Genomic DNA, 27,890 nt, shown 5'->3' on the forward strand with positions numbered 1-27,890 from the left:
GCCATCTTGTGTCAAAAGCACGTTGACACAGTCGAGAGCAGGCTCTGGCTCCACTGGGCTACAGACAACTATCAGGCTGGGATAATGGAGGCACGAAAACAAACCGGTGTCTGGCAGATGAACAACTTGTCTTTGATCTCAATTGTTTTCAAGAATGAGACTTATTAACCCCCTCCCCCCCTGCAAAGAGCAGCAAATAGTAACCCCATGGAAAAAAAAATCTAGGCAAAAAACTTTTTTCCTCAGGTTTTCTCCTTCCCAGAGATCTAATTATCTTACCAAGATTTAATGACGGGCTTATAATTAAGGATGCTGGTTAAGTTTGCCAGCTAGATAAAGGAAAAAGGCTTTCAGTTCTTCTATAGGTCTCCTATTTATCCTAATGATGGATACAGCTACAGCTGTTCCACCAGCTTCATAAAGAACAAGGCTCTGTGGCTTCCTACAGCAGGGCCTCAATGGCAGCCCTAACTAAAACAAACAAGGAAACGAGCCGCACTGTCAGTGCATTACAAGCGCCCCATTGAGAATCTGAGAAAGTTGCATCATTAACAAATTCAGTTCTTTGAAACAGTTTTACTGTGCCCAAGTTACCCACTTCTGTTCACAGCTGCTCCAAAACCCTGCAGGAGAAGGACACCTGGAACAGAGTGCTCGGAGCCTGTACATCATACACAACCCCCCACAAAGCCACTTAACAGCTGCAGCCTGTTTAAGCTCTTCCCTGTTGCAACTCTCCCACCTTCCTATTGCAAGCCCTGGGCCAAAGAAGAATTTACTGTTTTCTGGGAAAACAGAAATGAGACTCCATTCTTTTTAGATAATTATTAGGAATACTGTCAGCTCTCCCCTCCATTCCAGTAGTTGGGATTATTCTTCAGCAAAAATTATTCAGTGAAGTTCTGTAACAGTAGATATTCAACTCTTCAAACTCCACCTGTTCATTAATAAGGCCAAAGTCACAACACTCAGGAGTACAAGGAATAATCTTCTGGATGAATCCACAGATTCCTCAAGCACCAGAATGGACACCACCAAACTTCAGACAAGGCAGGCACAGCATCTGTTCTTCACAGGCCTCTAAGCATGACCTGATCACATTAAAGGCAACAGAGTTTCAGGAACTTTCTGGTCTTGATTAGGCTCACATATTTTCTAAGTTATACTTACTTAAAGCTAGTAGTACAATTCACACCAACTACGGAGCATCAGCCACTGTTCTTTTATCTTCAGTACAACTCCCTCCACTGAGGGAGCTAGGGAAAAAAAGCTTGATAGCAGTCAGCATAAGATTATTTACATTGGAATGAAAGTCCTGGACATGTATATTAAAAGTTCTAAATGGTAACATCCAGCAAGGAGACCTGGACATCACTGGACAGCTCAGTACATGATTATTTTGACTGCCACTACGAAAGGAAGGGAACATTAAAGACCAAATATCATACCATTTCATAGGTCACTGATTATCCTATTATCTGGAATACTGCATCTGCTTAGCATGCATTTTTCAAATAGCATGGCCAGAGTTAGAAATAAGGGTTCAGTAATGGACAGAAAACAGAAGCAGAATTAAAACACCATTATATGACCAGACAGCGAGAAAAAGAGAGGCATACAAGGAAAGATAAAGGCAAACTAACACAATCTATCCACATGCCAGTACAGAAGCAGAGGAGGACTAAAACCAAAAGTTTAAGTAGTAGTGTTGTCAGGCGTGTTATTTCCAAAATTTCATTTATTGTGCGGTTCCTTCTATCTTCTAAAACAGCCGTCATTCAACACTGTCAGGGCAAAATATCATGCTGACCAGTGGTTCAAGTCTCTGACAGGAGTACTACACCCATAAGAACCAGGTATTATTTCACAAGCCAAAGCCCTGGCATAGAGTGAACTGGAGCATTTTGTAAATTCTGAAACCAATGAAGATACTTATTTGCATCCTTCCTTAATCCGTTCCTGCCATTCTAGTCCTGGTAAGAAAAGTCTAAATACACCTTCATGGAAGCATGCGTCAGCTATCTCACCTCACTCCCCTTCCTGTTTGTCACCAGCAGCTGTGACTTCCAGCCTCTTCCCTGGGTGCTTGTGTGCAGGCAATCCTTAAGACTCCCAGGGAATCAGAGAAGCTCTCACCAACGTGAAGAAGTAGAACTTTGTCCTGACAAATACCTGACAAGCAGGAGTGTTCAATAAACTGGATAAGCTGAATGTAAACATGTGATGACCTGATGTAATTAGTTATTTCTATTTATAGAAAGAACCTGGCCTACAGAGACCATTCCCTAGACAACCCATTAGGTACCCTCGTTAACAGCTGGCAAAAAATTAAAGGAAGAAGTGTTCTCTAGGATATTTCCATTAAAACATATATATAGAATACACACGCATACATACATGTAAGACACACACAAATAGTTTTCTTTATATATAAAGAAAAATATTTACATGTGTGTGTGTGTCTGCCTATATATAGACACACACACACACGCTTTGTTTTTATAAGCAGAAATCATGAAAGTCCATATGAAGAACTGTTGACTTTGGAGAACTCAGGACCTGAAATTCAGATCTGACTAAGTGTATCTAGACATTTTGCACACCCCGACTCCAGTTTCTTTCCCATGTATCACTCCTTTACATCTGTACTGAAGACAGTAGTAACAATATCCTGAATTCAATGTCCAGATTCATTACTAAGTATTCAGATCTTCATAGCACCATCTTCTTAACAGATTAGAAGTCATCTTCTCTAGGCAGGATGACATGTAGAGCGGCAAAAGGGGAAGAAAAGAGGCCGAAGGATCAACACAGCTCTAGTGAGAATCAGAGTTCATCCAACCTTGACTCTAAAGAACAGCACAGAAAAGACTGGTGTAAACAAAACCACCCCCCCACACATACACACACAGAGGACAAGTTTGAGAGGCTTCTGAAAGATGAACATTCAGCCCTAGCCACACTGAGTGCGTTCAAAGGAGACAGAACTGAAAGGATAGAAGCAATAAGGTGTCAAGAAGAGACCAAAAAAAGGACAGTAGCACATAAGAAGAGGCTGAAACACAGACCCATAAAAGCAAAAATATGAACTTGTGTTCACATGGACACAAGTGAAGTATAATTCTGACATTCAGACGTGGACTAGGCTTTCCCAAGAACATTGAGGAGAAGAGGAAAAGAAGAGCAACAAAAATATCCACAGAAAAACTTTAAAGCAGGGTATAAATTATTTTCTGCTTTTTCCATATCACCTTCATATCCTGCTCCTGTTGCTATTCTAGACTAAGATCACTGGGAAGTTCACATTATGCCTTGCCCAAAGTCAGAGACTGTACGGGCAGGTGTTTCACACCAATCACTACTGCTTGCCAGAAATTCAGCATGGGGTTTTCAGCCTGCTAAATTGCATCCTCAGGCCACTGCTTTCTGCAGGGTTCAAAGTCAGTAATCTCCAGCTCCATCTAGTTTATTTCAAGTGACTCGTGCAGAGCAGACGTCAGCAGAAATAGGCTACAGTCGGGTTCAGGCGCTAGATTTCCCCCAGCTGGCTGAGATGCTCTCTGCCTTTTGTACTCAAGATCTGATACACCAAGTGGAAGAATGATTTATAGAATTTTTTTTCTTCATTTCTGGCTATAGGAAGCATTTACTCCACACCCAAAAAGGGTATGTAATTACATTACTACTGATACCTGTCAACTCCTTTATTAAAAAGGAGGCACAACACTATTTTTATTCAGCTTAGTGAGTTCCTGTGTACTGTAGTATTCTTTAGAGGAAGCTGGGCAGACATTTAGTGAGCTGCTGAGTTGGAGGCAGTGTAGCTCTACTACTATAAGAAGAAAAATCCAGCTCTGACAATCTGACTATGTCACAAAGTCACAAGTTTAGCCAGTAACTCGACGTGGCAAGATACTTTTGCTTACACTCGCTTCTTTTGAATCCAGTATTGCATATCCCTAGAACAAAGCCATATTATATTCTGAGATACATTAGCATTTTCACAAGTCCAAGCTCACTTCCTGACTGGTTAAAAAAAAAGGTACATCATTCCCACATGTGATTTCTATTGCAAAAGGCAGCACTGCCTACATATTCACACTTTGTAACACTTGTTTTCAGGATGATACACCTTCTTCCTACTCTGGAAGTTACTGCTTGCTTTCTTCACAGCAGACTCCTATCTGTTACTGACTTTAGAATTAATAAGAGGGATTCCAGGAACACAGGAAAAACTCAAGAACCTGACACATACCAGTGAGTCAGTCTAGAAACAGAAACAGTCTAACATCCACTTGTGTGGACCAACAAACAGAAGAATACTAGTGCCATTACTATGTAGAAATACTGTTTCAATACGTGCTACAACTAAAGGCTTGAACTGCTGAAGCCCTTCCTACACATGGAGGCATGCTACGCAGGTGTCTTTACATTGTTGCAGCAGCATGTACAAAGCAAAAGTGGTAAAGGACAGTTTCAGGGAGTAAAACACAGATTAGGTCCTGATTCTTACTGGAAAGATACAGTTCTGCAGTTAATCTGAAGACCAGGACACTACAGGGGCACTCCCCATCCAGGAAGTCCTTCGTACCAGCCGAAGTAGAAGCACAGCACTACATTAGACATGCTTGTAATTATAGCTTTCCATTTATTATCCCCACCTGAAGAAGCAACTTTGGGAAACTGAGAGCATTATACCTTTATTGTATACTAAATTAGTTGCCCTTCTCCCACTCCCAGCTGTAAGATCTGCAGGCAGCTGTATAATCTTAACAGCATTGAGCTCGTGTGTGATAAAAAGACACAAGACAAGCTAAATTAAGGTGAATATATTTACAAGACAGTGCTAAGATCTCCACAACAAACCATCATTAGCAGATTAGTACTATGAATCTAATCCAATTAAGAATTTCCTTAGCAAGTGCCTAGAGGAGCTAGAAATCCTTTGGGAAGACCTTTCCACATTTTGAAATGCTCCCGCGAGTCATACCTGCAGCTCTAACATACCAGGAAAGACCAGCTCCAGAGTAGCTACCGGCACTAACGCAGCCATGACTTCTACCTTGAAGCAAGTCGCTGCATCCTACTAAACTTTAGGAGACAGCTCGAAAATTGACTCCACAGCCACACAGAAAAGACTTCTCGGCCCAGTCAACACAAAATCATCACTTCCCCAAGAAAAGGGACAAAAGAGCTGGGGTCTTTCATTATCAAGTCTCCTACTTTGCGCTTTTTAAACAGCTTCATATCATTATGGATGCCTGACATGACGTTAGTCTGATAGTGACGAGCGAAGAAGACAAAGTGTAACTTAAGTAGTTACGCAGCCCCCTTGTTGACTTTGACAGAATCCTAATGCCTTCCAAGCGTCATCACCTTATGCTGATTTTGAGAACAGCAGCAACCCATGACTTGATCTGAATGCCCAGCTCAGACATACTCTTGCCTATACTGCAAAATCTGTTCACGCTCAATTTAACATGAGCACATGCACACACAGGTGAGAATCATAATCTGCAAGTCCCCAAGTTAGATTAGTTCATGAAGTTTTTACTGTCAATAGAGTTTTCTGGTGCCTTTAGTTTAAGTTCAGGGATTTAGGCTGACCTTATCTGGTTTTGCATGGAGAGACTTAGAGCAAAATAGAGAGAGCAAAAGATTTCATTGGTACAACTTTGCTTAACAGGACTGCCAAGGCTGATCATGTTACCACATCTGCAGGCACATGCACAGTGACTCTCTGCACTAAGAAACCAGGCCAATGCAATTGCTTCTGTCTTGTTCAGTATGTAGTCCACACTGGCCTCAACACTACCTAAGTATTAGAATCAAACATGCACAGAAATAAATGTTCAGTTAGTTGTTTGCCTGTTCTATAGTTTGTTAAAACAGTACAAATTAACAATTAACAAATTAAGATAAATGCATTTAGATAAATGCTTGGAATAAAACAAGCTTACTCTCTGAACTTCAAAATACATTTAAATAAGCGTTAGAGTAGGTTTTTGCCAGTTGTTTAATGTAAAAAAAAAAAAACAACAAAAAAAACCAACTCAAAATAAAAGTCTTCTGCAAAGTTTAACCACAAGCCTTTCCAAAGTTGTCAGAAATGGCAGTGTATGAGTCACGCAAACATATGTAAGTCAGTGTATTGAAACACTACTTCTCTTTAGTTCACTTTTTAGGCCTGAAGTTGGCCTCTCATGCAGTTTTCTGGACATCCTGCTATTCCTTGAAGTGGCAAATACCTCAGTCCATTCAAAGTTTCACCTGAAAGCCTGAGGCAGCCAAAGATGCCCATTAAGGAAGTGATTAGCTAAGACAATAGATGGCTAACCTTCCCCTCCCTTCACACCCTCGCACAGAATGGACACTTAAAAAATTAAAGCTAGAGCAAATGTCAAGATGAGGTAAGGCAAGAGAATTTTAGACGTGAATAAGGCAGGGAAAGAGTTATTGATGCCCTACCAGTTAAACACAACTTTTTTTCCATTCTGTGTGTGAAACATTTAACTGATGTGACTCAGAAAATAAGCAAAACTCTGGCTAGTTGAGCTTCGTCTACTTTTCTTTACAGCTCTGTTACTCCAGTTCTTCGACAACAGTACTTCAGAGAAAACTGCCAAATCAGAGAGGAAAAAGAGCCAAATGCTCCAAATATAAACATGAAGAGGCAAGTGTTGCAAAAAGTTTGACGGAACTAGCAGGCCCAGTAAGGATGCAATATACTTATCCTAGGATAGCCACAGGATGATCCAACAGCAAAGGGAAGCCTTTTTGCTGGGCAGTGTCACAACACTGGTATTGTCTGTTTACCGTAACAGGCAGCTGATTAGTTTTAGACAACTCGGTCACTTTGCAATGCTAGCAGTGCTTCAAAGCCAGCAGCGTGCAGTTTATAACAGGGACTTCCAACAGCAGCATTCAGTGAGGTTAGCAGTTGTGAAGAGGGCTCCTCCAACCAGAAACTCAGGCAGAGGGACTTCAAAACAAAACAAAACTGTTCTCCATTAGTTCTCCCTCCTGTTGTCGCTCCCCTCCCCCATCTTGCTAGCTAAACTTTTCCTCTCACAGGGATCTTTCTAATCCTTCAGTGAAGCTGTAATAAATTTGCAACATCAGTCACTTTACAAACTGACTTCTACATGAATCAAGTTCTCCGCAGGCTCAAAAGCATGGGGAATTCTAATAGTCACATATCTAGAAGAAGAATATAAATGGGGAAGAATACGAGAAGTACTGGATAAGAAATTTCTTTTTTTCAGTCATGTAAAGAAGTGTAGCCCATTCCAAGGGGCCCAAGTTAAGACAGAACAACAGAATGAAAACGTTCACTATACCATTTCCCAAGCAGCAGGTTATAGGCAGACAGCATAACCAAAACCAGACTTAAAAACTAAAAATTGTATGCTCTGCTTTCAAAGAAATAATAAAGGGAGAAAAAAGCTCTCTGGAAATTCAAACCTGAAGGCAGTCACCTATGATATTAATCCAAGTATGGTAAAAATAAATATCTAGAAGGGAATTTACATTTTTCTATATCCCTCCCATCAAGTCAGTTTATCTGGAACCAGGCTGATAATCCTAAAAGTACATGTACTCTTTCCAATATCAGTAGGAGTTTTATATTGAACTAGTGATTGTGAAACGGTGTTCTGAAAAGAGCCGAAACCACAACAGATGAATCGGGAGCCCGCTTCTTAACTACATTAATTCAGGAGAGCAGTCACTCCCACAGTATAGCAACAAAACTTGTTATTTGCCATCAGAGAAGTAAAATACTATCAGATCTGGAAAGTTTTGAGGGTTTTGGCTGGGAATGTACTGTTTTCTCCAGAAGCCTACGGGTTTAGGTGCTAAAGCCTTTATTCTAATCTCTTGTGAACACCCAACCACTGCTAACTAGAACAATTGCAAAGTAGGCCTGGATCACATCTAACGACTTGCTTACCGGAACAGGCTGGACAGGCACAGACAATAGTCTCTAAACTGCCCATCGAAGCTCAGAAAGTGCTCTCCCACCCCCAACCAGAAGGAACACGGAAATAAATGACCCACACAACTCCTTGCCCACCAATTTCATTTTGAAGTTAAGGCAGAGACAACCGAAATTTGACATCCACATACTCATTTAGTGAAGCTAACTTGCTCACTGTAGGTTTATACAACATGGTGGAGAAGAGCCTTCCCTACCCAGGAAGGGACATAAGTAGTTCACGGGCCACTGAACTGGCTTAATTCCTGGTTTTGTCTTCAGCCTACTACATGGCTTGGGTTGATCACTCCCCTTTGTCATTCATTTTCTTTTATAATATGACCTCTCCTATACAGCTCTGATCTACTGTTTACTAATCCTAGGCCAATTTAGAGCTCTTCTAATAAATGCAAGCCAGTACTAAAATTTACACAAAGTATCTAAAGAACAGTTTAGCTGTTAACAATTCAGCTAATATGCCAGAGCAGTATATTGAAGCTGCTATTCAAATTACTTATAACAAGCACTGCATTTCAGCTGCTGTTCTTTAAATAAAAAAAGGCAGAAAGGAAGTTGCAAGTGCTACCTTTACGCCTAAGTTTATATCCAGAACGGAAGTTTACTTTAAGCAAGATGTAGGAGGTGAAAGGAAGAAAACACGAAAACAAAATCCAAGCATCATCCTTTTGAAACAACCTGGTTCATCTGAAGGCTTTGGCTGAGTGGTAAACAGAGGTCCTCGAGCAGGAAGGCAGAATACGGCCCAAGCCTGAGGTCTCCTGGAGAAGCAGCCTATCCAACCGTATGCAGCAGGCTTGCTGCGCCATTCCAGGCTATGCTGCTTCCCACACTAGGGCTTGGGCTACTGCTGATCATCCAAATGCTCGTCCAAGAGATATCCCAAGAAAGGTAACAAAAAGTGAGAAAGAATAAGCAGAACTGTGCCCTCTCTTCCTATCCTGAAGATAACTAGTTAGCCACAATTTTTTTTTGTTAATACAACTGACTCAACTAGAGTATAGCCAAAGCTTTACAAATGTCTGATTTTCAAGACCATTTCCCACTTACTAACACAAGAAACTTGCCAAATTAAGTCATGAAATTTAGCCAGATTTAAGCATGCACAAAGTGAACTCATTTGCAGTTAGGATTAACTAGGATACAGAGTCAACTAGAAAACTCTATAGCATTAGTCATAGCGCTTCCATCTCAAAATCTAAACGTGAAGTTTTAGCAATCACTCCAGCCTCAGCAAGAGAAGGCTCAGAATGCGTTTCCATTTGACTTTGACAGCATCTGAAAGCAAACACCAAGTTTTAAGAAACTACATCCTATACAAGGACAAAACCTTAATTAAGGCCTATCAAGAAGGTCAAAAAATACTAGTGGCCTTTTAGTAAATATTAGAGAATCTACACTACCACCAGTAGCACTTCCTCAGGGTAAGAGCGATGATGTCATGGCTGCACACTACAGCATTGTTGGGTAAGTCTGGCTATATACGCTAACGGGACACTCCCTACAGAACTGTGACCGCACATTCAGTTTTCCTGGTATCAGTAATCAGTTTAATAAGTGTTCAGAGACCTGCAATTAGCATATAAACACAGTATAACCACTAAGCAAAAGAGAAAAAAAAAACAGGGAAAAAAAAAAAGAGAGGAGACAGCTGTAACAGGGTAGCAAACAAAGCTCCAAAGCATAAAAGGGAGAAAGGAATGCGGTTAAAAAATCTCCCCTAAGGAAGAATACTCTGCACACCCGAGCTCCAGCTGTTTGACTTGCCCCACTCCCTCCTCCACTCCATTATCCACTCTGGCTGTGCTAATTTAACACAAACCGCCAGCCTGCGTCAACTGTTGAACAAGAGATACGGGTAAGGCAGCCTTTGATGCATCTGGGCTCCCGATGCAGAAAAGAGAAAACTTCAGGGCGGAAAGTTCAGGTGCCTTAGCCAGGTCGCTTTGTGTTGTTAGCTTGAGAAGCTCCAAGGCAAGGCACCGAGAGCCCTCCCCGCTGCAGCCTCTACCGACTGCTTTGCAACAGCCTCTCCACGCACCTCCAACACAGCCCCCAGATTTGCATGCAAAAAGATCTGCCTTTATCAACAAAGCCACACAACTGCAAGCAAGAGGACCCAACTACCCCCAATTCTCAGCAGTCACTCCCGTGGATGACACAAGCAGGTCTAAAGCGTCAGGAGGAAGGAAAAAGGAGGGAAAGGAATAAACCGGGCCAATTCTAAAGTCTGGAGCCCTGGATTTACACAGGGAAGGTATTTTCACATTTAAGATAATCTGGGAGCACCGTGAAGGTTTGAAAGTCATATATGCAGCCAAAATGGCGCTGAGAATAAAAATATAATTTAAAGGAAGGTCGCCATATTGTAAACAGTGAGGCAGGGAGACACAGAGACAGCAACCTCCATTATTCCCAGCAGCTGCAGCAGCACGGAAGCGCTGGGAACGTCAGGCCTGGCGCAGAGACGCGACCGCGGCTTCCCCCCAGCCGCGACCCTCCAGAGGCCCCCCAAGCGATGCACCCTTTGAGAGGGGTGAGGAGGGGAAGTTAGCTGCTTGGGGGGGGTGGAAGGCCCAGCGCAGGCAGTATCAAGGCAGCCAGGCCGCGCAGCTAGCAGCCTCACTTCTCCTCTAGGCCTCTCAGCCGCTGCTCAGCACAAAAAGAAAGGAGAATCGCAGCCCCCAGCAAGGCCTGGGGTCGCAGTCCCCAGCCCCCAGAGAAGGCAGTGCAGTGACTTTTCACCTCAGCTCTTCCGGATCAATTGCTTCTCATGGGGACAGAGCCGAGTGGGGTCTGCACCTCCTTTTTGTTCCTGCCTGGTGCGCCCGGCCCTGTTTTCCCCTCCCCGCGCAAGGCATAGATCTAACGGGAAGTGGGAGCTGCTGGAGGCAGTGGTGCAGCCTGGGCTAGGACACCCAGATCCGGAGGGAGATAGTGCCGAGCCTTACCAGCACTGGAGGTGGAAAGCAGCGGGACAGTGATCGCAGCACAGCAGATCCCCTCCTTCCTTGCAGCTATCGCAGCTATCATGGTTAGTGGCCCTGCCACTTCGCCTGGGCTCCTTCTCGGGCCTCCTGCTCTTCTTTTCCCCATCTTCGCTCTTGGGGGGAGCCAGGAGGGCTTGGATTTGCTGCACATGCACACACACAGAGACAGAGAGGGCTCTGAGGGGCTGGGCCGGACCCTGACCCCGAGTGCCCTTCTCCGGGGCGAGCCGGCCCTGGGCCCGCCGGGGAAGGTGCGTGCCGCGGTGGTGGCGGGGGGGGGGGGGGACCCCGGCCGGGCCCGCCCCGCCGCCGGCCCCGTGTCCAGCGGGGCCTCTCCCGGGGATTGGGCGAGCCGCCTCCTTCCCTCCGCACTTCCTTGTATGGCCACGGGGCTCCGGGCCCCTCTCGGGGGGCGGCGGGGCCGGGGGGCGGGGGGGGGGAGAGGGTCCTCGCCATTTTGCAGCCCCGCGTCGGCCCCGGCCTCCCCCCCCGCCCGCGGCCGGGCCTCACCTCCATGAGCCCCCCGGAGGTGTCCAGGTCGTAGACGATCGTCTTGGTCTCCATCTTCTCCCACATTCATCCAGCCCGGGAGCGGCCCCGAGAGCCCCCCCCGGGGAGAGGGAGCGAGGCGGCGGCGGCGCGGGCAGGCGGGCGGGCGGGCGGGCGGCGCGGGGCCTAGCCCACGGGCCGCTGCGGCTTGCCCGTCCTCCTCCTCCTGCCGGGCCCGGGGGCGGCTGCGGGGGGCCCCGCGCCCGCTGCCATGCCGCGCAAGGGCGGGGAGGGAGTGGGGAAGGGGAGGGGGGGCGGCCCGGTGTGGTGCGGTGCAGCGCGCGGCCCCGCTCCCGCCGCCGCCGCCGCCTCGCGCACACGCCACACGCACTCGCGCGCGCGCGCGCACAGACACACGCACGCACCACACACACAGGCGGCGCCGCCGACGCTCAGGGCCCCGCCGCCGCCGCGCCGCCCGCGCACGCGCAGACCGCGCCCCGCCGCCCTCCTCCGCCCCCCCCTCCCCGCCCGCCCCGCCCCGCGCAGGCGCGGCCCGCGCCCCGCCGCCGCCTCCCGCTCTCGGCCTGGCACGGCGGGGGAGGGGAGGAGGACGCACGCGCCCCCACTGCGCAGGCGCGCGGGCCGCACCTCCTCCCGTGCCCTTCTCCCCCCGCGCCCCTCCACCTTTCGCGCTCCGCCCCCCCTTCCTGCGCAGGCGCGCGGGGCGCCGGCGCGGCGCAGGCGCGCGGCAGGCGGCGCAGGCGCGGGAGAGGCGGGGCGGTGGTGGGGAGCGGAGGGGAGGGAGAGAGCGCGGCGCGCGCAGGCGCGTGGCCGCCGTCACGTTCTGGGCGCGGGGGGAGGGGGGAGCGGGGAGCGCGGCCGTGGGTGACGTGACGGGGCGGGGCTCGCGGCGGGGTCCGCGTGCCGGCAGGGGGCGCGCGGCGCGCGGCGCGCCGGCGCGAGCGGGCGGTAACTTTCCCGTGACGTCACTGCCGCGGAAGCCCCGCCCCTTAAAGCTATCCCGCACGGCGACGAGGCGGGGGAAGGGTGGGGGGTGCAGGGTGCAAACTGGGGGTCAGGGTGGGGTGCACGGTGCAAGCTGCGGGTCGGGGGTGCAGGTTTGGGTGCAAGGTAGGGGGTTTAGGGTGGGGGTCTGGGGTGCGGGGTGGGGGTCAGTGTGGGGTGCAGGGTGATGAGTTTGGGGGTGCAGCGTGCAGTGTGCAAGGTGGAGGGAGCGAGGGTCAGGTGCAGGATCGGGGTGCAGGGGGGTCAGCATGGGGTGCAGGGGAGTCTGGGGGGTGCAGGGGGCATTAATGTGGGCTGCAGGGTGGGGGGCGGCATGGGGTGCAGGGGGGAGTCTGCATGGGGTGCAGGGGGGCATTAACGTGGGGTGCCAGGGTGGAGGTGCATGGGGGTTAGTGGGGTGCAGGATGTGGGTTAAGGAGGTCTGTTGGGGGGGGGGGTCGCGGTGCTGGGTGGGGGGCGCCGTGGGGTGCACGGCTGAGCCCGAGGGCCGGCGGGGGGGAGCGCGGTGGGGGCGCCCCGGCCGGCCCTCGCCGCGGGGAAACACGCCACCGCCACGTTTTCTTCTAAAACATCATTTTTTTATTAATGAAACAACCAAAAGATGGGGGGAGAGGTGGGGGGGGGTCGCTCCCCAAAAGGGGATGCGCAGCTGAGGACGGGACCCTATTTTACACCGGACGTGTCCAAAGCCTCAGCCCGGACGCGGCGGCGGCGGCGGCGGGGGGGGGACACAGAGGTGGCCGTGTCCGGCCCCCCCGCTCCCCCCCGCCCGGAGCCGGGGCCCGAGTCCTGCCGCGGGGGGGCCGCCGGGGGCCGGGGGGGGGGGAGCAGCCCGCCACGTCGGGGCGAGGACCACCCCCCCCGGCCCCGGGGAGCCGTGTCCTTACCTCCGGGCTCCTGGCGGCTCCGCTCCCTCCCCCCTACCCCCCCTCCCCCCCCCGCCCGCCCGCCGCCAGCCCGGTGCACCCGGTGCACCCGGTGCCGGCAGCGTGCACCGGGGGCGCCGTCCGCTCCTGCCGTGCGGGTGCCGAGGGGCAGGACGGGCCCCGCCGGCGCGGAGCGGGCTGTCACCGCGGGGGGGGAGGGGGGGGGCGGCGGGCTCCGGCCGGTGCCTCGGCGCGGGGTGTCTGCGGGCGCAGGGGGGGGCCGGGGGCGGGTGGCAGCGGCGGCGCCCGGCTCTCCTCCGCCTAGATGGACACCTCATATTCTCTGGTCTCCTGCAAAGAAAGCAGACTGCAAGGGGTTGGACGCGGGCCCGCGCTGGGGGGGGGGCCGGGCAGGGGGCGCCCCCGATGCCCGAGCCCCCCCCCCGGGCGTGCAGGGCCGGGCCCCGGCGGCGCACGGGGCGCCGGGGGCCGGCGCTTACTCCCGTCTCGTAGCTGGGGTTGTCAAACGCCGCTTCCACCGCGATGTGGTCGTAGGGGTGCGAGGCGGCGGCGAGCGGCAGCTGCAGCGCCGGTTTCCCCTGCAGCCTGCGGGCACGGAGGCGGCTGGGGCGGCGCGGGGCGTGCGCGCCCCCCCCCCCGGGGCCGCCCCCCCCCCCCCGGGGCCGCCCCCGCGCTCACCTGGAGAAGCAGAGGAAAACGCCGCCGCCGAGCAGGGCCACCACCAGCACGGGCAGGAAGACGGCGACGGCGACGTTGGTGCCCTCCAGCGGCTTCCCCGCCGGCACCGCCTTGGCCACGGCTGCCGGGCAGAGAGGGGGCTCAGCGGGGGCGGCTGCACCCGGGGGGGGCCCTGCTCCCGACGCCCCCCACCCCGCTCCCGACGCCTTACCGTCCAGGTTGCGATTGCTGTAAAACTCATCGTAGGAGGCTGCGGAAGAGAGGGGCGAGGGTGAGAGGAGCGGGGTGACACATGGGGAGCAAGGGGGGGGGGGACAACACCGCTCACCCGCTTTGCAGATGGGCGGCGAGCCGCTCCAGCGCGACGGGTGCCCCGGCAGGCAGCGCAGGCTGCCCTCGCCCAGCAGCACGTGGCCAGCGGCGCAGGAGAAGCGCAGCGCGGTCCCCGCCGGGTACAGCCGCCGCTCGGGGCTCTGCAGGCCGTTGGCGGGCGCGCCGGGGTTGTGGCAGGGCTCGTACGCCTCCGCTGCGGGCAGGAACGGGAGCCGGCGTCAGGGCGCGCCGCCGGCCGCCCTCCCCGGCCCGAGGGGTGGGGACTCACGGATGCACTTGGGGACGCGGTCGCTCCACTTGGGGCCCCCGGCGGCGCGGTCGTGGCAGGTGAGGAGCCCGGTGCCCGTCAGCACGTAGCCCTTGTCACAGACGAACTGCACCGTGGCCCCCACCGGGAACTTGGCGCTGGAGACCACCCTGCGGCTGTGCTCCACGTCCCCGGGGTCCCTGCAGGACGTCACTGCGGGTGGGAGGCACAGCTGGTGACACCAGCCCCCAGGGACACCCCCTGCGCAGCACAGGCACCGCGCCGGGGCGCTCACCGCGCTCACATGCCGGCAGGTCACCGCTCCACGTCAGGTCCCAGTGGCACATGAGGACGTCGGTGCCGGTGAGCTCGAAGCCGGGGTAGCAGTGGTAGGTCACCACGGTGCCGTGGATGAGCTCGGGGTGTGAGGTTGTCTTCCAGCCGTTGGGGATCTCAGGCAGCTCAGGGCACGTGTCGTTGCGGGGCACCTCTGCGGGCAGAGCGGGGTGAGCCGGGCACTGCGCTGGCCGGGGGGGGACTGTGCACCCACCACCACCACCGGCCTCACCGTAGAAGTGGATGACGAAGCCCTGCTGGTAGCCAAAGACGCCGGTGCCAGGGTCAGACTGGAACTGGATGGTGACGTCGGCCGTGGAGGTGTAGAGCTTGAAGTGGCCGCGGACGCCCGTGTACTGGCCCAGGATGCGCGCCGTCAGGTCGTCCCCGTCGTAGAAGGTGAGCACGTCCCCCTTGCCCATGCGCAGCCTGCCGCAGAGCCGGCCGTGAGGCCAGGGCGCCCGGGGAGCCCCCGGCACGGCCCGTCTCCGGCGCCCCGGCACACTCACACCCGGACGTCCAGCATGACGCGCTTGTCCTCCTCCACGTGCAGCCCCCAGATGCAGTCCTGGCCCTTGCCGTACGCCTCCGGCCAGTTGGGCGACAGCACCACGCCGGCCGCGTCCGTGATCTCCCCGCTGCACACCGCTGCCGGGCACACGGCGGGCTCGGCACGGCCCCGGGGCAGCGCGCCCGCCCCGCTGCCCGCCCCGCTGCCCGCCCCGGCACCCACCGCGGCACGCCGGCTCCGTCTCGTTCCACTGCGGGTCGCTGGGATCGACGCACTCGATGATGGTGGAGCCCTGCTCCAGCGTGTAGCCGGGGTCGCAGCTGAACTCCACCGTGGTGCCCACGGGGTAGCGGGCGTTGCTGGCCGTGAAGTTCCCGTACTTGACGAAGGGCTCATAGCAGTGGCCGTGCTCGAAGGCTGCGGGCAGAGGGGCAGAGGTCCGTGGGGGCTTGGGGAACCCCCCTGAGCTCCCCCCGTCCCCCTGTCCCCTACCCTCGTAGCGCAGTGCCATGCCAGTGGAGGCCCCGCTGCTGTCGGTGGTGAGCTCCACGAAGAAGTGGCGCCCGGTGCTGAGCAGCCCCTCGATGGGCAGGTACTCCACCTCGTAGGAGTCGTACACCGGCGGTGCCTCCACATTGTTCCCGTTGCGGATGATGAGCCTGCCGAGGCACGGCAGGGTCAGGGTGCCAGCTGTAGCTGATGGCACCCAACCCCAGGGACAGCCAGTGATGCCCACCCCTGGGCATGAATGATGGCACCCAACCTCAGACAGGGCTAATGGCACCCGTCCTTGGACATGGTCAACAACACTATCCCTGGGCACAGATGATGGCACCCGTACTTGGACATGGCCCATGGCACTATCCCTGACCACAGCTGATGGCACTCGTTCCTGGAGATGGCCAATGGTGCCCACTCCTAGGCATGGAAGATGGCACCCATCCTTCGACACGCTCAATGTCACTATCCCTGGGATTGGGTCATGGCACCAGTCCTTGTACGTGGCCAACAGCACCAGTCCCTGGGCATTGACGATGGCACCCATCCTTGGACATGGTCAATGACACTATCCCCTGGTACGGATAATGGCACCCATCCTTGGACATGGCCAACAGCACCAGTCCCTGGGCATGGACGATGGCACCCATCCTTGGGCATGGCCAACAGTGCCCATCCCTGGCCATAGTTAATGGTGCTCATCCTTGGGCAAGGCCAACGGTGCTCATCACTGGCCATGGGACAGGGCTGCCTCAAGATGTCCCCATGTCCCCCACCCCTGCCCTGTGCAGTGCCACCCAGGCCCAAACCTGTCATCATCCTCAGCCAGCGAGACCTTCTCGAAGTGGAGGTGCAGGCGGTGCCCGGCAGGCGCTTCCAGCAGCCAGTGGCACGTCAGGTTGTTGCTGTAGTTGCTGGGGAAGCCGGGGGAGACGATGCGCCCCACCGTGGCGTTGCGGATCGCCCCACCGCAGGCCGCTGCGGGAGAGGGGCCATGAGCAGGTGACAAGCCGTGCCCCAAGGGTGCCGGGCCGGGGGAAGGTCCCGCCGCCCCCGGGGGCTCACCCACGCAGCGGGGCTCGCGGGCGCTCCAGAAGGGCCGGGTGGCGTTGCGACAGGAGAGGACGCGGGCGCCCTGGAGCTGGTAGCCGGCGGCGCAGCGGAAGCGGGCGTCCCCGCCGGGGTGCAGGCTGGTGACGGAGACGTCGCCGTCGGCGGGCCGCGCCGGGAAGGGGCAGCTCAGCAGGTAGGCTGGGGGCACGGCGACGGCGGCGTCACGCACAGCACCGTGCCTGGCTCCCGCGCCGACACCGGCACCGCTTCCCGCACCCGCCTCCCCCGGGAGCCCGCGGGCGCTGCACGGGTGCCGTGTGGCCGCTGGCCCCCTCCCCGGTGTCTGCGACACGGTGCCTCTCTTTGCCGCTAATTATGTTAAACGAGCCTGTAATTGCTCGCGCCAATTATCTCTCCATTAGTGCTCCTCGCCCGTTGGTGCCCGTTTAACCTGGCACCGGCACAGATTAACTCCGCCGCGCTCCTCGTCAGCTAATTGCCGCGCTGTGGAGGGAGCGGGGGCACCGGCGGCGGGACGGGCACGGGCACGGGGACGGGTGCCGCGGCGCCGGCCCGTACCTTGGAAGTGGAAGCGGTAGGAGCCGGGCTGGGCGGGCTGGGGGCTCTGGAAGCGCAGGGTGACCAGGTTGGCGGGGCTGCGGATCACCTGGCCCCGCAGCAGGAAGGACTCGTTGGCCAGCACCGCGGGCTCCAGGCCCCCCGCGCTCTCCACCGTCAGCGTCTCCCCCTCCGCCAGGCTGATGTTCTGCACCTGCGCGGGGAGGCGAGGCGTCACGACGGGCCGGGGACGCCAGGCCGGCACGGCGACCGGCGCTGGCCGAGCACCAGCACCCCGCGGCGGGGCTCTCCGCTCGGAGTGAGGTTTGTTCCGCCGTCGATAACGCGGCGAAGCTCATCCGCGCGGGGCAGCGGCTTTCAAACACGCTTAGCGTCGCCGTAAATCTCAGCGCAGCACTCGGGCTGCCAGGGCCGGCTGTGCCGGGGTGCCGCGGCACGCGTGGGCCCACGCCGGCAGCCGCCTCCGCCAGCCAGGCGCGGGCAGCTGCCGCAGCTCGCTCCGGAGCAATTTCCTATTAATGATGTTAATTAAGCGGTGCCGCGCGGTGATGAATGGTGGCACCGGCGAGTGCTTCCTCTGCGAGTGCCACTAATTGCGGCGTGGGGCCCGGCCGGGGGGGGGGACACGGAGGCTGATCACGGTGCCGGAGCCCGGTGCCGGAGCGGGTGCCGGCTGCTTTTGGCGATGCCCGCTGGCCCACGCAGGGTGCGCGGCCCGTCCCCGCCACGGGATGTCGGCTTTGCTGGCTCGTTTCGCGCGGCGCCGCGTCCGCCGGCGTTAATTACGCCTCTCTCCATTTAGCCCTTCACTAATTAAATCCCCGATCGCTTTTTCTACGATGGGTGCCCCCGCGCCCCGCGCTCACCTTGATCTCCACGCCGTAGCCGGGGTACACGGAGATGGTGTAGGTGCAGTCCAGGCCGCCGGCGGGAGCGGGGCCGGGACCAGCCGGCTCCGGGGAGGCCAGCGAGCCCTCGGGACCCGCCAGGCTCTGGTTGCAGGGGGCTGGGGGCGGCGGGGACCCCGCGGCACCCTGCACCGGCGCCCCACGCTCACCCGCCCGCCCCGCGCCCGGCCCCTGCACGGTGGTGACGGTGGTGGTGGTGATGGTGGAGGTGGCGGTGGTCTCCTCGGCGGCGCCCCAGGGCGGCGGGGCGGCGGGCGGCCCCGGGGATGCCCCGGGCACGGTGGGCGTCACGGCGGCGCCCGGCTCCGAGGGGTCAGCGCCCGGCGCGGCCCCCCACGGCTCAGCCCATGGCCCCCCGTGGCCGGCGGCGAAGGCGGGGGGCCGGGGCGCCGGGGGGCTGGGGGGCGCCCGCGCCGGGGCGTCCTTGAGGAAGGCCTCGTGCAGCAGGTCCTCCAGCAGCGGGTGGTGGTTGAGCAGCTTGAGGGTGGGCGCCGTGCTCACGAAGCGCGCCTCGGCCTCCCGCTCGGCCGCCGTGGGCAGCGCCGTGGCCTCCCCCTCGGCCTCGGCGCTCGCCCCCGCCTGCGCCTCCAGCCCGTTGAAGCCTGCGGGGGGGGAGAGAGAGAGGCTGAGATGCCCCAGCCGATGCTGAGGACACGGCAGCGCTGGGAGCGCTGCTCTGCAACCCCCCTCCACCGGCCGGGAAAGGGGCCGCCCATGCAACGAGTTTGCAAGAGCTCAGCCAGGTGTCGCTCCCTCCCCGCCAGCCCCAGCGATGCTGCTCGGCGGCGGCACGGGGGACCCCCCCCCCCCTCCCCACACATTAGCTCCTAAGCTATGCAAATAACCCGAACGCGGAGCCGTTTAAAGTATTTAGACTCGTCAAGAGAAGGATTTCATCAGCCCTAATGAGCCGCTGAGCGCTGCTCCCCGGCGGCTCCGGCGGCGCGTCCCGCGGGAGCCCGGCCGGCAGTGCCGTGCCACGGGGGACAGCGGCGGCGGCGAGGGGCAGCGCATGGCCAGAGCGGGGCCACGAGGCCGCGGGCGCGCACGGCACGGCGCACGGGCCGCCACGCGGCGCCGATGACACGATACTGCCAATTACCGGGTAATTATAGCGAGCCGCAGCCAGGGCAGGGCCCTTCGAAGATTAATTACTCTGTGACTGCCACTTTTAAGGGCCTATTAAGAGACATTAGCTCCGGAGAGCGGCGCGGGGTGGGGGAGCTGAGCGCTGCTCGACGCCGGTGGGCACCGTGGCCCGTCCGTCCCCACCAGCCGCCCCGCTCGCCCGCAGCACAGCCCCCCGTGCCGGCAACAGGGCCCCAGCCCGGACTGCGCAGTCCCGCGGGGAGGCGGACGCCCCACCGCGCCGGCTCCCAAAGGCCAACTCACCTCCCCCCCCCAGCCCTGCTGGAATTATTTTTTAATAGGATCCATTTATTAGCACATAAAAGTTAATGAGTTTACACCAAAGGGCGCCAACATCTCTTTTAGGCTCTAACAGCAGATGAGCACTTCCAACCCAGCCTGGCTGCCCACGCCACTTCCCGGGGTCCCGCCGGGGCTGCCGGGATGAGGCCGGACCCCCGTGACCACCCTGGAGCAGGTCGTGTCCCTGGTGTCTGGCACCCTGTGCTGGGCAGGGGGATGCTCTGGGCACCGCGAGATGCTCCAGGCGCCGGAGGATGCTCCGGGCACTGTAAGATGCTCTGGGCACCGGGGGATGCTCCAGGTGTTGGCAGCTGGTGCCCAGATGTTGCCACATGTGCCCCCCTTAGTGCCATAGGCATTAGCGCCTCCACCCCAGCACATCCCTGCGCTGCGACTAAGCAGCTTATCTCCAGCCACGGTGCCACATCCGCGGCCCGGCCGGGTCCCCAAGGTGACCCAGTGATGCCGGCGCCGGGCAGCACGGTGCTCCCACCAGCCCGGAGTGAACGCGGAGCCCCCGGGGGCTCGGGGACGGCAGAGACCTTTGCCAGGAGCAGCTGGGTCCCTGCCACGCACCCGCCCGCGCCCCCGCCGGGCTCCTAATCCGGCACATCAGCCTTCCCGCGCAGGAGTCTATTAATGGTGGCCGCGAGCCGGCGAGATGCTGGAGACTAATCCGTCTGCGCCGGGCGGCCAGGCCCCCCCGGCGGAAATCAATCGTGGCTGGTGTCGCAAATAAATAAATAAGCGCGCACGCAGCCGCCCGGGAAGCGCCGGGTCGATACGGCCCTCAAATAAAGCAATAACGCGGCGCTCGGCAAAGCAGCCAGGACAGGGCAGCCCGCGCGGCAGCCCACGCTGCCACGGCCCCGGGGCCGCCGCGTGCCTCAGTTTCCCCCGCTGTCGGCATGAGCCGGGCCAGGGAGGGCGGCCGGGTCCCCCCGCGCAGTGCAGGGCTGCAGACTCGGAGGAGTTGAGATTTCTTTTCCAATTTAAAATCCAATCTGGCTTTGCCCCCGCCGGCTGGGGCCAGCGGCCGTGATGAATGAGCTGTCAGGCGGCGGCACCGCGCGCTCGTCCCGCGGCTCTGCCCCGCTTCAGCCCCCCACCCTGGGCACACGGACGCCCCCGCGCCGCCCCGGGGACAGCCACGGCGCAGGGCACGGGGAGGCGCCGGAGGGGTGACATGCCCGGCTGATGCCGGTTTTCCCATCACTTAACCCAGTGGCCTGGAGCGCAGGTGCCTCACGGGGATGGGGCCACCCCCCCCCCCCAACCTCCTGGCCGCCTGGACGACCCTGCGGGCAAGAAGGGGCAGCAGCCTTGCCCAGGCCCCACAGGGATGAGTGGAGCAGGGCTGGGGGGGGTGCAGCAGGAGCAGGCACAGGGGTCAGTAGGGGCAGGTGGGTGCTGGCAAAGGGTGGGCAGACACAGGCAAGGATGAGTGGGTGCAGGCAGCGTCTGGGTGGACGGGTGCAGGCAGGGAAGCATGGGTGCACGCAGGGATGCATGGGTGCATGCAGGCAGTACGAGCGTGCAAGCAGGGGCAGATCAGTGGCTGCAGGCAGGGGACGTGAGGATGCAGGCAGGGATGGGTGGATGGGTGGGTGCAGGCAGGAGTAGGTGGAGGCAGTGGGTGGATGGGTGGGTGCAGACAGGGGTAGGTGGAAGCAGCGGGTGGGTGGATGCATGCAGGCAAGCTCAGGTGGATGGGTGCAGGCAGGGGGCGGGTGGATGGGTGCAGGCAGGGCTCTCCAGCCAGCTGCCGACCGCGCTCCCCCCGTGGCCGCGCTCCCCTCGCCCTTCAGCCCATGCCACCACTGAGCCGACAGCCCCTCGGCTCGCCGGCAGCCTGGGGCCGCTCCGTGCCAGCACCCGGCACGGCCGCAGCCAGCTGGGCACCCCGTCGGTGCCAGCACCCCCTGCCCGGGCAAGGGGGAGCCCTGCCGCCCCCAGCCCCTGCCACGTGCTGCGACCCCCCAGCGGGCCCCGAGGCCTGATCCGTCCCCGTGCCGGCCGCGCACCCCTTCGCTATAAGGCAAGAGGCGGCGCGGGGAGCGCCCCGGCGGGCGAGCGCAGCCGGCGCCGGCAGCCCGCGGAGGATGCCAGCTTTAATATTCATGGCGGCGCTCGCGGGGAAGCGTTTGACCTTGTATGTTTTGCGATTCTCCTTGAATTGAACAGTCATTTACCCACTGACACATGTCACATGTCGCCGCAATAGGTTCCCCGGAGCATCGAGGAGGAGCGGGCGGCCGGCGGGCAGGCGACGGCCGACATCTCCAACGCGCCGGCGGGAAACGGCCGCCGCAGAGCCGCAGCGGACCCCCCCCCGGTGGCAAGGGGCACGTGGCCCCGTCGCTGCCCCCAGCCTCGGCATGCTGCTGCTGCCGCCACGCAGGCTGGGGGGCAGAGCCGGCCGCGGGGCACCCGGCCTTCCTCCCTTGGTTCAGGGCCGCCGCAGTCCCCAGGGGATGCTGGCAGCTCAGGGCCACGGGGAGGATTGTGCCCGCTGTCCCCACCGTCCCGGCCCCCCCCCCCAGCCCTCCCCCTCGCCGGCCACGGTCCTGACGCCCGCTGCCCATGTAATCCCGCTTCCCCAGCTCTCCCTGTGGAGCTAATGCATTTGTACAGCAATTTCCATGAGCAGCGGAGATGATAAATTGCATGTCTGCTGCTATTTCGGACCTGATAGCTACACCCCGCGCGCCGACGGAGCCAGCCAGCCTTGCAGCGGCGCTTCTCCCCCCGCACCAACAGCGCTCGAAACAGCCTGTCCCCGAGGCGGGCGCTGCGGGGAGGGGGTCCTGCGTGGACACCCCCCTGCTGGGGCAGCGCCCAGCCTCCTGCCACCCTGGGGTGCCCGCGGTGCACGGGGTGGGCGCTGGGGGGCCAGCTCTGCCCCGACGCTTCCTGGGGCCGCGCGCACCCAGCTCAGCCCCGCGGCTCGGTTCCCACCCCGCAGCAACGCCCCATGGCCCAGCTCCCGCCCTGCTCCACGCTGCCTTCGCAGGGTGAGCCCGGGTGCTGTGGGGGCCAAACCAGCTCCGGGCTCCCACCCAGCATCGCTCACCCGCCCTCCCCCAGGGCCACCGAGCACCCAGCCCCGCGGCAAACACCTCCTGGGCAGGGTGCTGCAGCGCGGCTGGGGCACCCCTGGATGCTGCATGTGCACGGGGACACGCTGCCTGGGAGCGGGGCCGGAGGCACCCGGTGCTCCCTGGTCCGTGCCAGCACAAGGGCAGCTCCCCGGGGACGCCGTGGCGGGGCCGCGCACCCCGGCTCGGCCGGCAGCGGCAGCAGCGCTGCGCCTGCCCTCCCAGCTCCCCTCCTCCCGCCGCCGGCGACAATAATTGAAATCCAGTCGCATTAAGTGTGCGAGACCTGCTTGTTCGGCTCCGTGTTCGGCTGCTCAGCCATGTCATCTTCCCCGCAGACGAAATTCCCTCCCGGCGGGCGGCCGGTACGGAGCAGCGCTGCCTGCTCGCGCGCAGCCGGCCTCCGGCGCCCACGGGCTGCCCCCAACGGCCTCTTTGCCCCCGCCAGGGCGCGAGCCTGAGCCCTGGGGGTGCCAGCCCCACGTCAGCAGTGCCGGCAGCGATTTCCACCCGCATCCTCGTCCCAGCAGGCGGAGAGGTTTGCCATGAGCCGGAGGTATCCCCCAGCCTGGAAGCCAGCAAGCTGCCCCCAGAGGCACCGGCCCAAATTCAGCACGAGCAACCCCTCGGCGGTGATCCCCGCGCCCTGTCCCAGCCAGCTGGGCCCCGTCACCGCTGCTCACCTGCGCTAACGGGGCGGCCATCGGGGTCGGTCTGGAGCCACCGCGGATTGCTGCTGCGGCTGCGTCTCCGTCCCTGGAGGGGATCGCGGCAGCCAGGGACCGCTGGGGCCCCCCTGCCTGGGACCACTCCGGAGGATCACCCAGCGTCAGCTAATCCGGCAGTTCAAACACCTCTCTCCATTTTCCCAGGGTCACAGCAGCGCTCTCGGGGCTTATTAATATTTGATCCCTTCAGCACAGCTCATTACTGCATTTAAATTATATATGTAATAACAGCCATTGGCATGGTGAGCATGCAGGCTGGCTCCCAACGCCTCTCCCGCAGGCTGGCAACCGCGAGCATCCCCTAATCCAGGCCGGCGGGGACCGCTGCCGCAGCCACAGCCATCCCGCCTGCCTGCCAGGCGGCCGGCGCGGCGAGCGCTGCCAGGGCTCAGCCCGGCGGCTGGAGATGCCCCCCGGCGCCTCCGAAGGGTCCAGCGTTGCCCCTTCTCCTGCCGCAAGCATGATTTTGCGGGAACGGTGCCGGCGCAGACTCCGCAGCATCGTCGGATCAGCGCCGCCAGGGCGGCTGTGCCCGGTGCGAAGGGGGCGAGCAACCCCCTCGCGGCATCGCCCCAGCAGCGCCGTGACGCCGCGGGCCGGAGCCAGCCGCGTGCGCACGGGGAAGGCGAGGAGCTGCCCTGCACCGGCTGCGGCGCCTGCTCCCCTGCCCCGGCACCTTCTCAGCCCCGCGGGGGCTCGCTGCCACCTCCCGGCACAGCCCGAGGAGGAGGCTGCCGAGGGGCTGCTGCCTGCGAGCTCCCGTGCCGGCTGCCTGGTCCTGGAGAGAATCCATTACCTCCCTGGTTAGAGGCAGCTTTCAAAGGCAATCTTTCAATTGTGTGCATTTAAAGAATTGATTGGAGGCTAAATTATCCTCTCCTGCCGGATCCACCGGAGACACAGCTTCATCCACCTCCCCCGGCTGCGCTCGCACAGCCCCGAGCGGCTCTGCCCCGGCCCCCCGGCCCACGCAATGCTGCCGGGCCGGCAGGAGACGCGGGGCCCCAGCAAGCCCCATGCAGCATGGCGGGTCTGCCCACCTCGGGGACCCCGGCGCTGCCCCGTGCCGGGCCCCGGCACCAGCTGCCCTTGCTGCGCCCTTTGCAGCGCACACGCCGCCTCGCTCCCTGCCGTCGCTTTGCACCCTGGCGAGTGGCACCCTGCCGGCCCCCATCACAGTCCTGCTGCTTCGGTTCCGCCCGGTGGCTGCACGAAGCCCCGAGAGCCGGCAGCCCGGCGCGGCACCGCCTGCCAAATCCTTCCTCTCCGGCACTAATCTGCAGCCCGCAGGCCTGTCCTGTGGCGGAGAGTTTCCCAGGTGAACGCTGTACAGGCAGAGCCGCGGCTCGCCCAGCCATGCTCCCCTTCTCCGTGAGGCACCCCCTGGCCTCCCGCCTTCCAGCTTAAGAGCATTATCCAGATAATCCTGGCCTGGCAGCACAGCAGCGTCTCAGCAATGAACTCCTCCGAGGCACGCAGAGGACGAACACGCACTCAGTTAATTACTGAAGCAGATGCTTGTTTCCTTCGGCAGCCCTGTCCCTGCACGCAGAGGCATGGCTGGCCCCACGCATGCCCCGGGATGGCACGGAGACCTGGCGCACCTCGGAGGAGCCTGGAGCAGCACCGGTGCCCTTGGAGGCACTGCATCCCCCAAATGCATCATCCCACCAGGCGCCGTGCGCCATGCTGACGGTGGATGGAGCGACGCAGCCTCGTGTGGGCAGAGCCGGTGCATTGCCCGTGCAAGCGCCCAGCCAGCCCGGCCCCACAGGGATCAACGGTGCTTCCCTTGGCCCTGGGCTGCCAGTCGATCCCAGAGCCCCCGAATTATAAGGGGATCCCTCCAGTACAGCAAAGACACCCTGGACAGCCAGGCCTGACACAGCTTCAGAGAGGCAGGTGGGGGTGGTGCCGTGGGGCAGAGATGGATGGAGCCGTGCTCCAGCACCATGCCCCCTTGCTGCTTCAGCGCTGGGGGGCCCAGGCCCTGCTTTCTGCCCCAGCCAGAGCGAGCTCTCCCCGATGGTGTTTGCTAAGTGGGAGTGTTGTTTGGACCAGGCTCAGCTCCTCGCCCAGAGGCCCTGCAGATCTGGGGCATCAGCGCAGAAACCACCCCTCCTGGAGGGGGCAGCACATCCCACCTGCCCCAGCTGCCAGGGGCAGACCCCAGCAGCACCCAGCATGGTCCAGGGGGGGGGAAGGTGGCCAGAGCCATCCCTGGTGCTGTGATGGGCCTGTAGGTCACTGCGTAGGCAGGACACCCAGGGAGGGGTGGCAGGACACCGGCAGGATCAGACCCTACATTGCCACTGCCCAGGCAGGGATCCCCCACTCTCCCTGGGCTTGATGAGGGGTCTGATATCCCCCCCTGTCCCCCAGACCCATGTCACATCCCCTCCATATGCCAGCTTAAGGGCAGCACGTGCCTGCCCCTGACGCCAGGTCAAAGCCACCACGACATCAAGCACTGCAGCCCTGCATGAGAATCACCGACTGCTGGGAAGAAAGGGATCGTGCGCGTGGGCCCCAGGGGCAGCTCGGGGCCCAGCCCTGGCAGCGTGGCAGGGGCACAGAGCAGACGGTGCCCCACAGCTCCCAGGCCTGGGAAGAGCTCAGCCCCTCCCAGGGCATCCCTACCTCTAACACTCTGGGAAATGCACATGCAGAGTTTAATTAACTTTATTGATATTCAGAAATTAGGAGACTGACTAGAGGTAATTGCTCATTAGAAATCATTAAACTGACACAGCAAGCACCAACCTCCCTCCCTCCAGAGGAGCCTGCCCTGCCCAGGACACAGCAGAGGCAGGGACCGGGGCACGCAGACCCCTGTCCAGCCCTGTTGCCCCCCAGCAGGGCAGGAGGTGGGGGTGCCCTGGCCTTGCCCCACTTGCCGCCCAGCAGAGGGTCCCCCACATATTCCCCCCACACATCCCCCCCAATAACAGGGCTCTGCCAGCAGCCCCCGCCAGCAGAGACAGGAATAGCAGTGGGCACGGGGCCACCGCGTCCTTCCCTGCCTCAGCTCCGCAGCCAGATGGGGAGTTTATGTAACTCCCTGCACGGCTGCTCCCTGCAGCTCGGCTCTGAGCCGTGCAGGCAGCCTGCTTCGCCGCCAGCCCCGCTCCCCAGCCAGCCCCACTTCCCACCAGGGAGAGCAGGGCCGGCCCCACTGCCTGTTCCCTGCCCCACACACACCAGCTGCTGCCAGCAGCCTCCCAGCCCCGAGGGACCAGGACACCCAAGCCCAGGCGGGTCCTCACTCCCGTGCTGAGGGGCAGCTGAGACCCGAGGTGTCGAGGCTCCGGGACCATCCCCCAGGGCTGCCCAGGGGCAGGGACCGGGCAGGGGCTGCCCAGGCCCCACAGGCAGCAGGGCCAGCGTGCCAGAGGAGGCAGGTAGTGGCTGCTCTCCTTGAGAAGAGCCAACACCCTCCGCTGCCTGCATCTCCCCTACGCCCTCCCTGCAGCCAGAGGGGTCCCCCGACACCCAGAGCCTCCGAGCCCCACAGAGAGGGCCGGCGCCCAGGGACCCCGCACCCAGCCCGCCGCCGGGGCGAGGGGCTTGGGGCCGTGGGAGCCGGTCCCGCCGGGCGGTGCCGAGCCTTGCTCTGGGCACGGCGCAGCCCGCAGCGGGGCTGAGCCTGCCCCAGCTCCCGGCGCAGCGGTGCGTGGGCGGGTGCCCCCCCCTCCCCGCCCGGTAATACCGGCAAAGGGGCTGTCGCCGGAGCCCGCCGGGGGCGGCGTTGCACCAGCCCGGCTGCGAGCTGCTTTGCGCGCCCCCGGCGGCGGCGGGGCCGGGAGGGGTGTGTGGGGGGGGTAGGACCGGGGCAGGCGGTGGCGGCGCACGGCGGAGACCCGCGACCCCCGCCGCACCGGGGCGGGGTGGGGGTGGGGGTGGGCGGTGTGCGCGGCGGGGGCGAGCGCAAGTTGGCAAAGTTTGGCGGCGGCGGCGCCGGGATCGGGGTCATCCGGTACCGGGGGCGGGGGGGTCACCGGGGGGGGGGGGTCACCGGGTGTCGGCCCTTACCGTGCGCCGGTGCGCGGAGCAGCGCGGCGAGGAGCGGCAGGAGCAGGGCGGGCGGCGGCGGCGAGCCCAT

General features: G+C 60.1%; 2 protein-coding genes across 5 annotated transcripts in view; both read right to left on the reverse strand.

The window, feature by feature from the left end:
- The window catches only part of PHF12 (PHD finger protein 12), a 33,323-nt gene extending 21,702 nt beyond the window's left edge, over positions 1 to 11,621 (reverse strand). For all 4 annotated transcript variants that reach the window (XM_067309763.1, XM_067309761.1, XM_067309762.1 and 1 more), the window contains exons 1-2: positions 11,494 to 11,621; positions 10,945 to 11,126 (exon numbers count right to left, since the gene is read on the reverse strand). In XM_067309763.1, coding sequence (XP_067165864.1) covers positions 10,945 to 11,126; positions 11,494 to 11,559 — 248 coding nt within the window. In that variant the 5' untranslated portion in view covers positions 11,560 to 11,621. The remainder of the gene's footprint in view (positions 1 to 10,944; positions 11,127 to 11,493) is intronic.
- Positions 11,622 to 13,625: 2,004 nt separating this feature from the next.
- SEZ6 (seizure related 6 homolog) lies at positions 13,626 to 27,890 on the reverse strand. The gene is made up of 17 exons (XM_067309764.1): positions 27,821 to 27,890; positions 18,696 to 19,133; positions 18,490 to 18,629; positions 17,624 to 17,816; positions 17,057 to 17,242; positions 16,801 to 16,969; positions 15,986 to 16,152; positions 15,716 to 15,910; positions 15,492 to 15,630; positions 15,215 to 15,411; positions 14,942 to 15,136; positions 14,668 to 14,859; positions 14,395 to 14,592; positions 14,278 to 14,316; positions 14,067 to 14,187; positions 13,868 to 13,973; positions 13,626 to 13,718 (listed from the first exon to the last, which is right to left on the reverse strand). Exons 1-17 carry the CDS (start codon positions 27,888 to 27,890, stop codon positions 13,689 to 13,691), a joined length of 2,775 nt encoding a protein of 924 aa, XP_067165865.1. The 3' UTR covers positions 13,626 to 13,688.

Source organism: Apteryx mantelli, chromosome 22, assembly GCF_036417845.1.
Source record: "Apteryx mantelli isolate bAptMan1 chromosome 22, bAptMan1.hap1, whole genome shotgun sequence".
In the NCBI taxonomy this organism is placed as follows: domain Eukaryota; kingdom Metazoa; phylum Chordata; class Aves; order Apterygiformes; family Apterygidae; genus Apteryx; species Apteryx mantelli.

Bases quoted from the DNA above. Each gene is read 5' to 3' on its own strand.
- SEZ6 (XM_067309764.1), bottom strand. From the start codon at position 27,890: ATGGGCTCGCCGCCGCCGCCCGCCCTGCTCCTGCCGCTCCTCGCCGCG. The intron at 19,134-27,820 runs GTAAGGGCCGAC...CCCCCCCCGCAG, and splicing joins GCTCCGCGCACCGGCGCACG to GCTTCAACGGGCTGGAGGCG. The intron at 16,970-17,056 runs GTGAGCCCCCGG...CCTCTCCCGCAG, and splicing joins CCGCGAGCCCCGCTGCGTGG to CGGCCTGCGGTGGGGCGATC.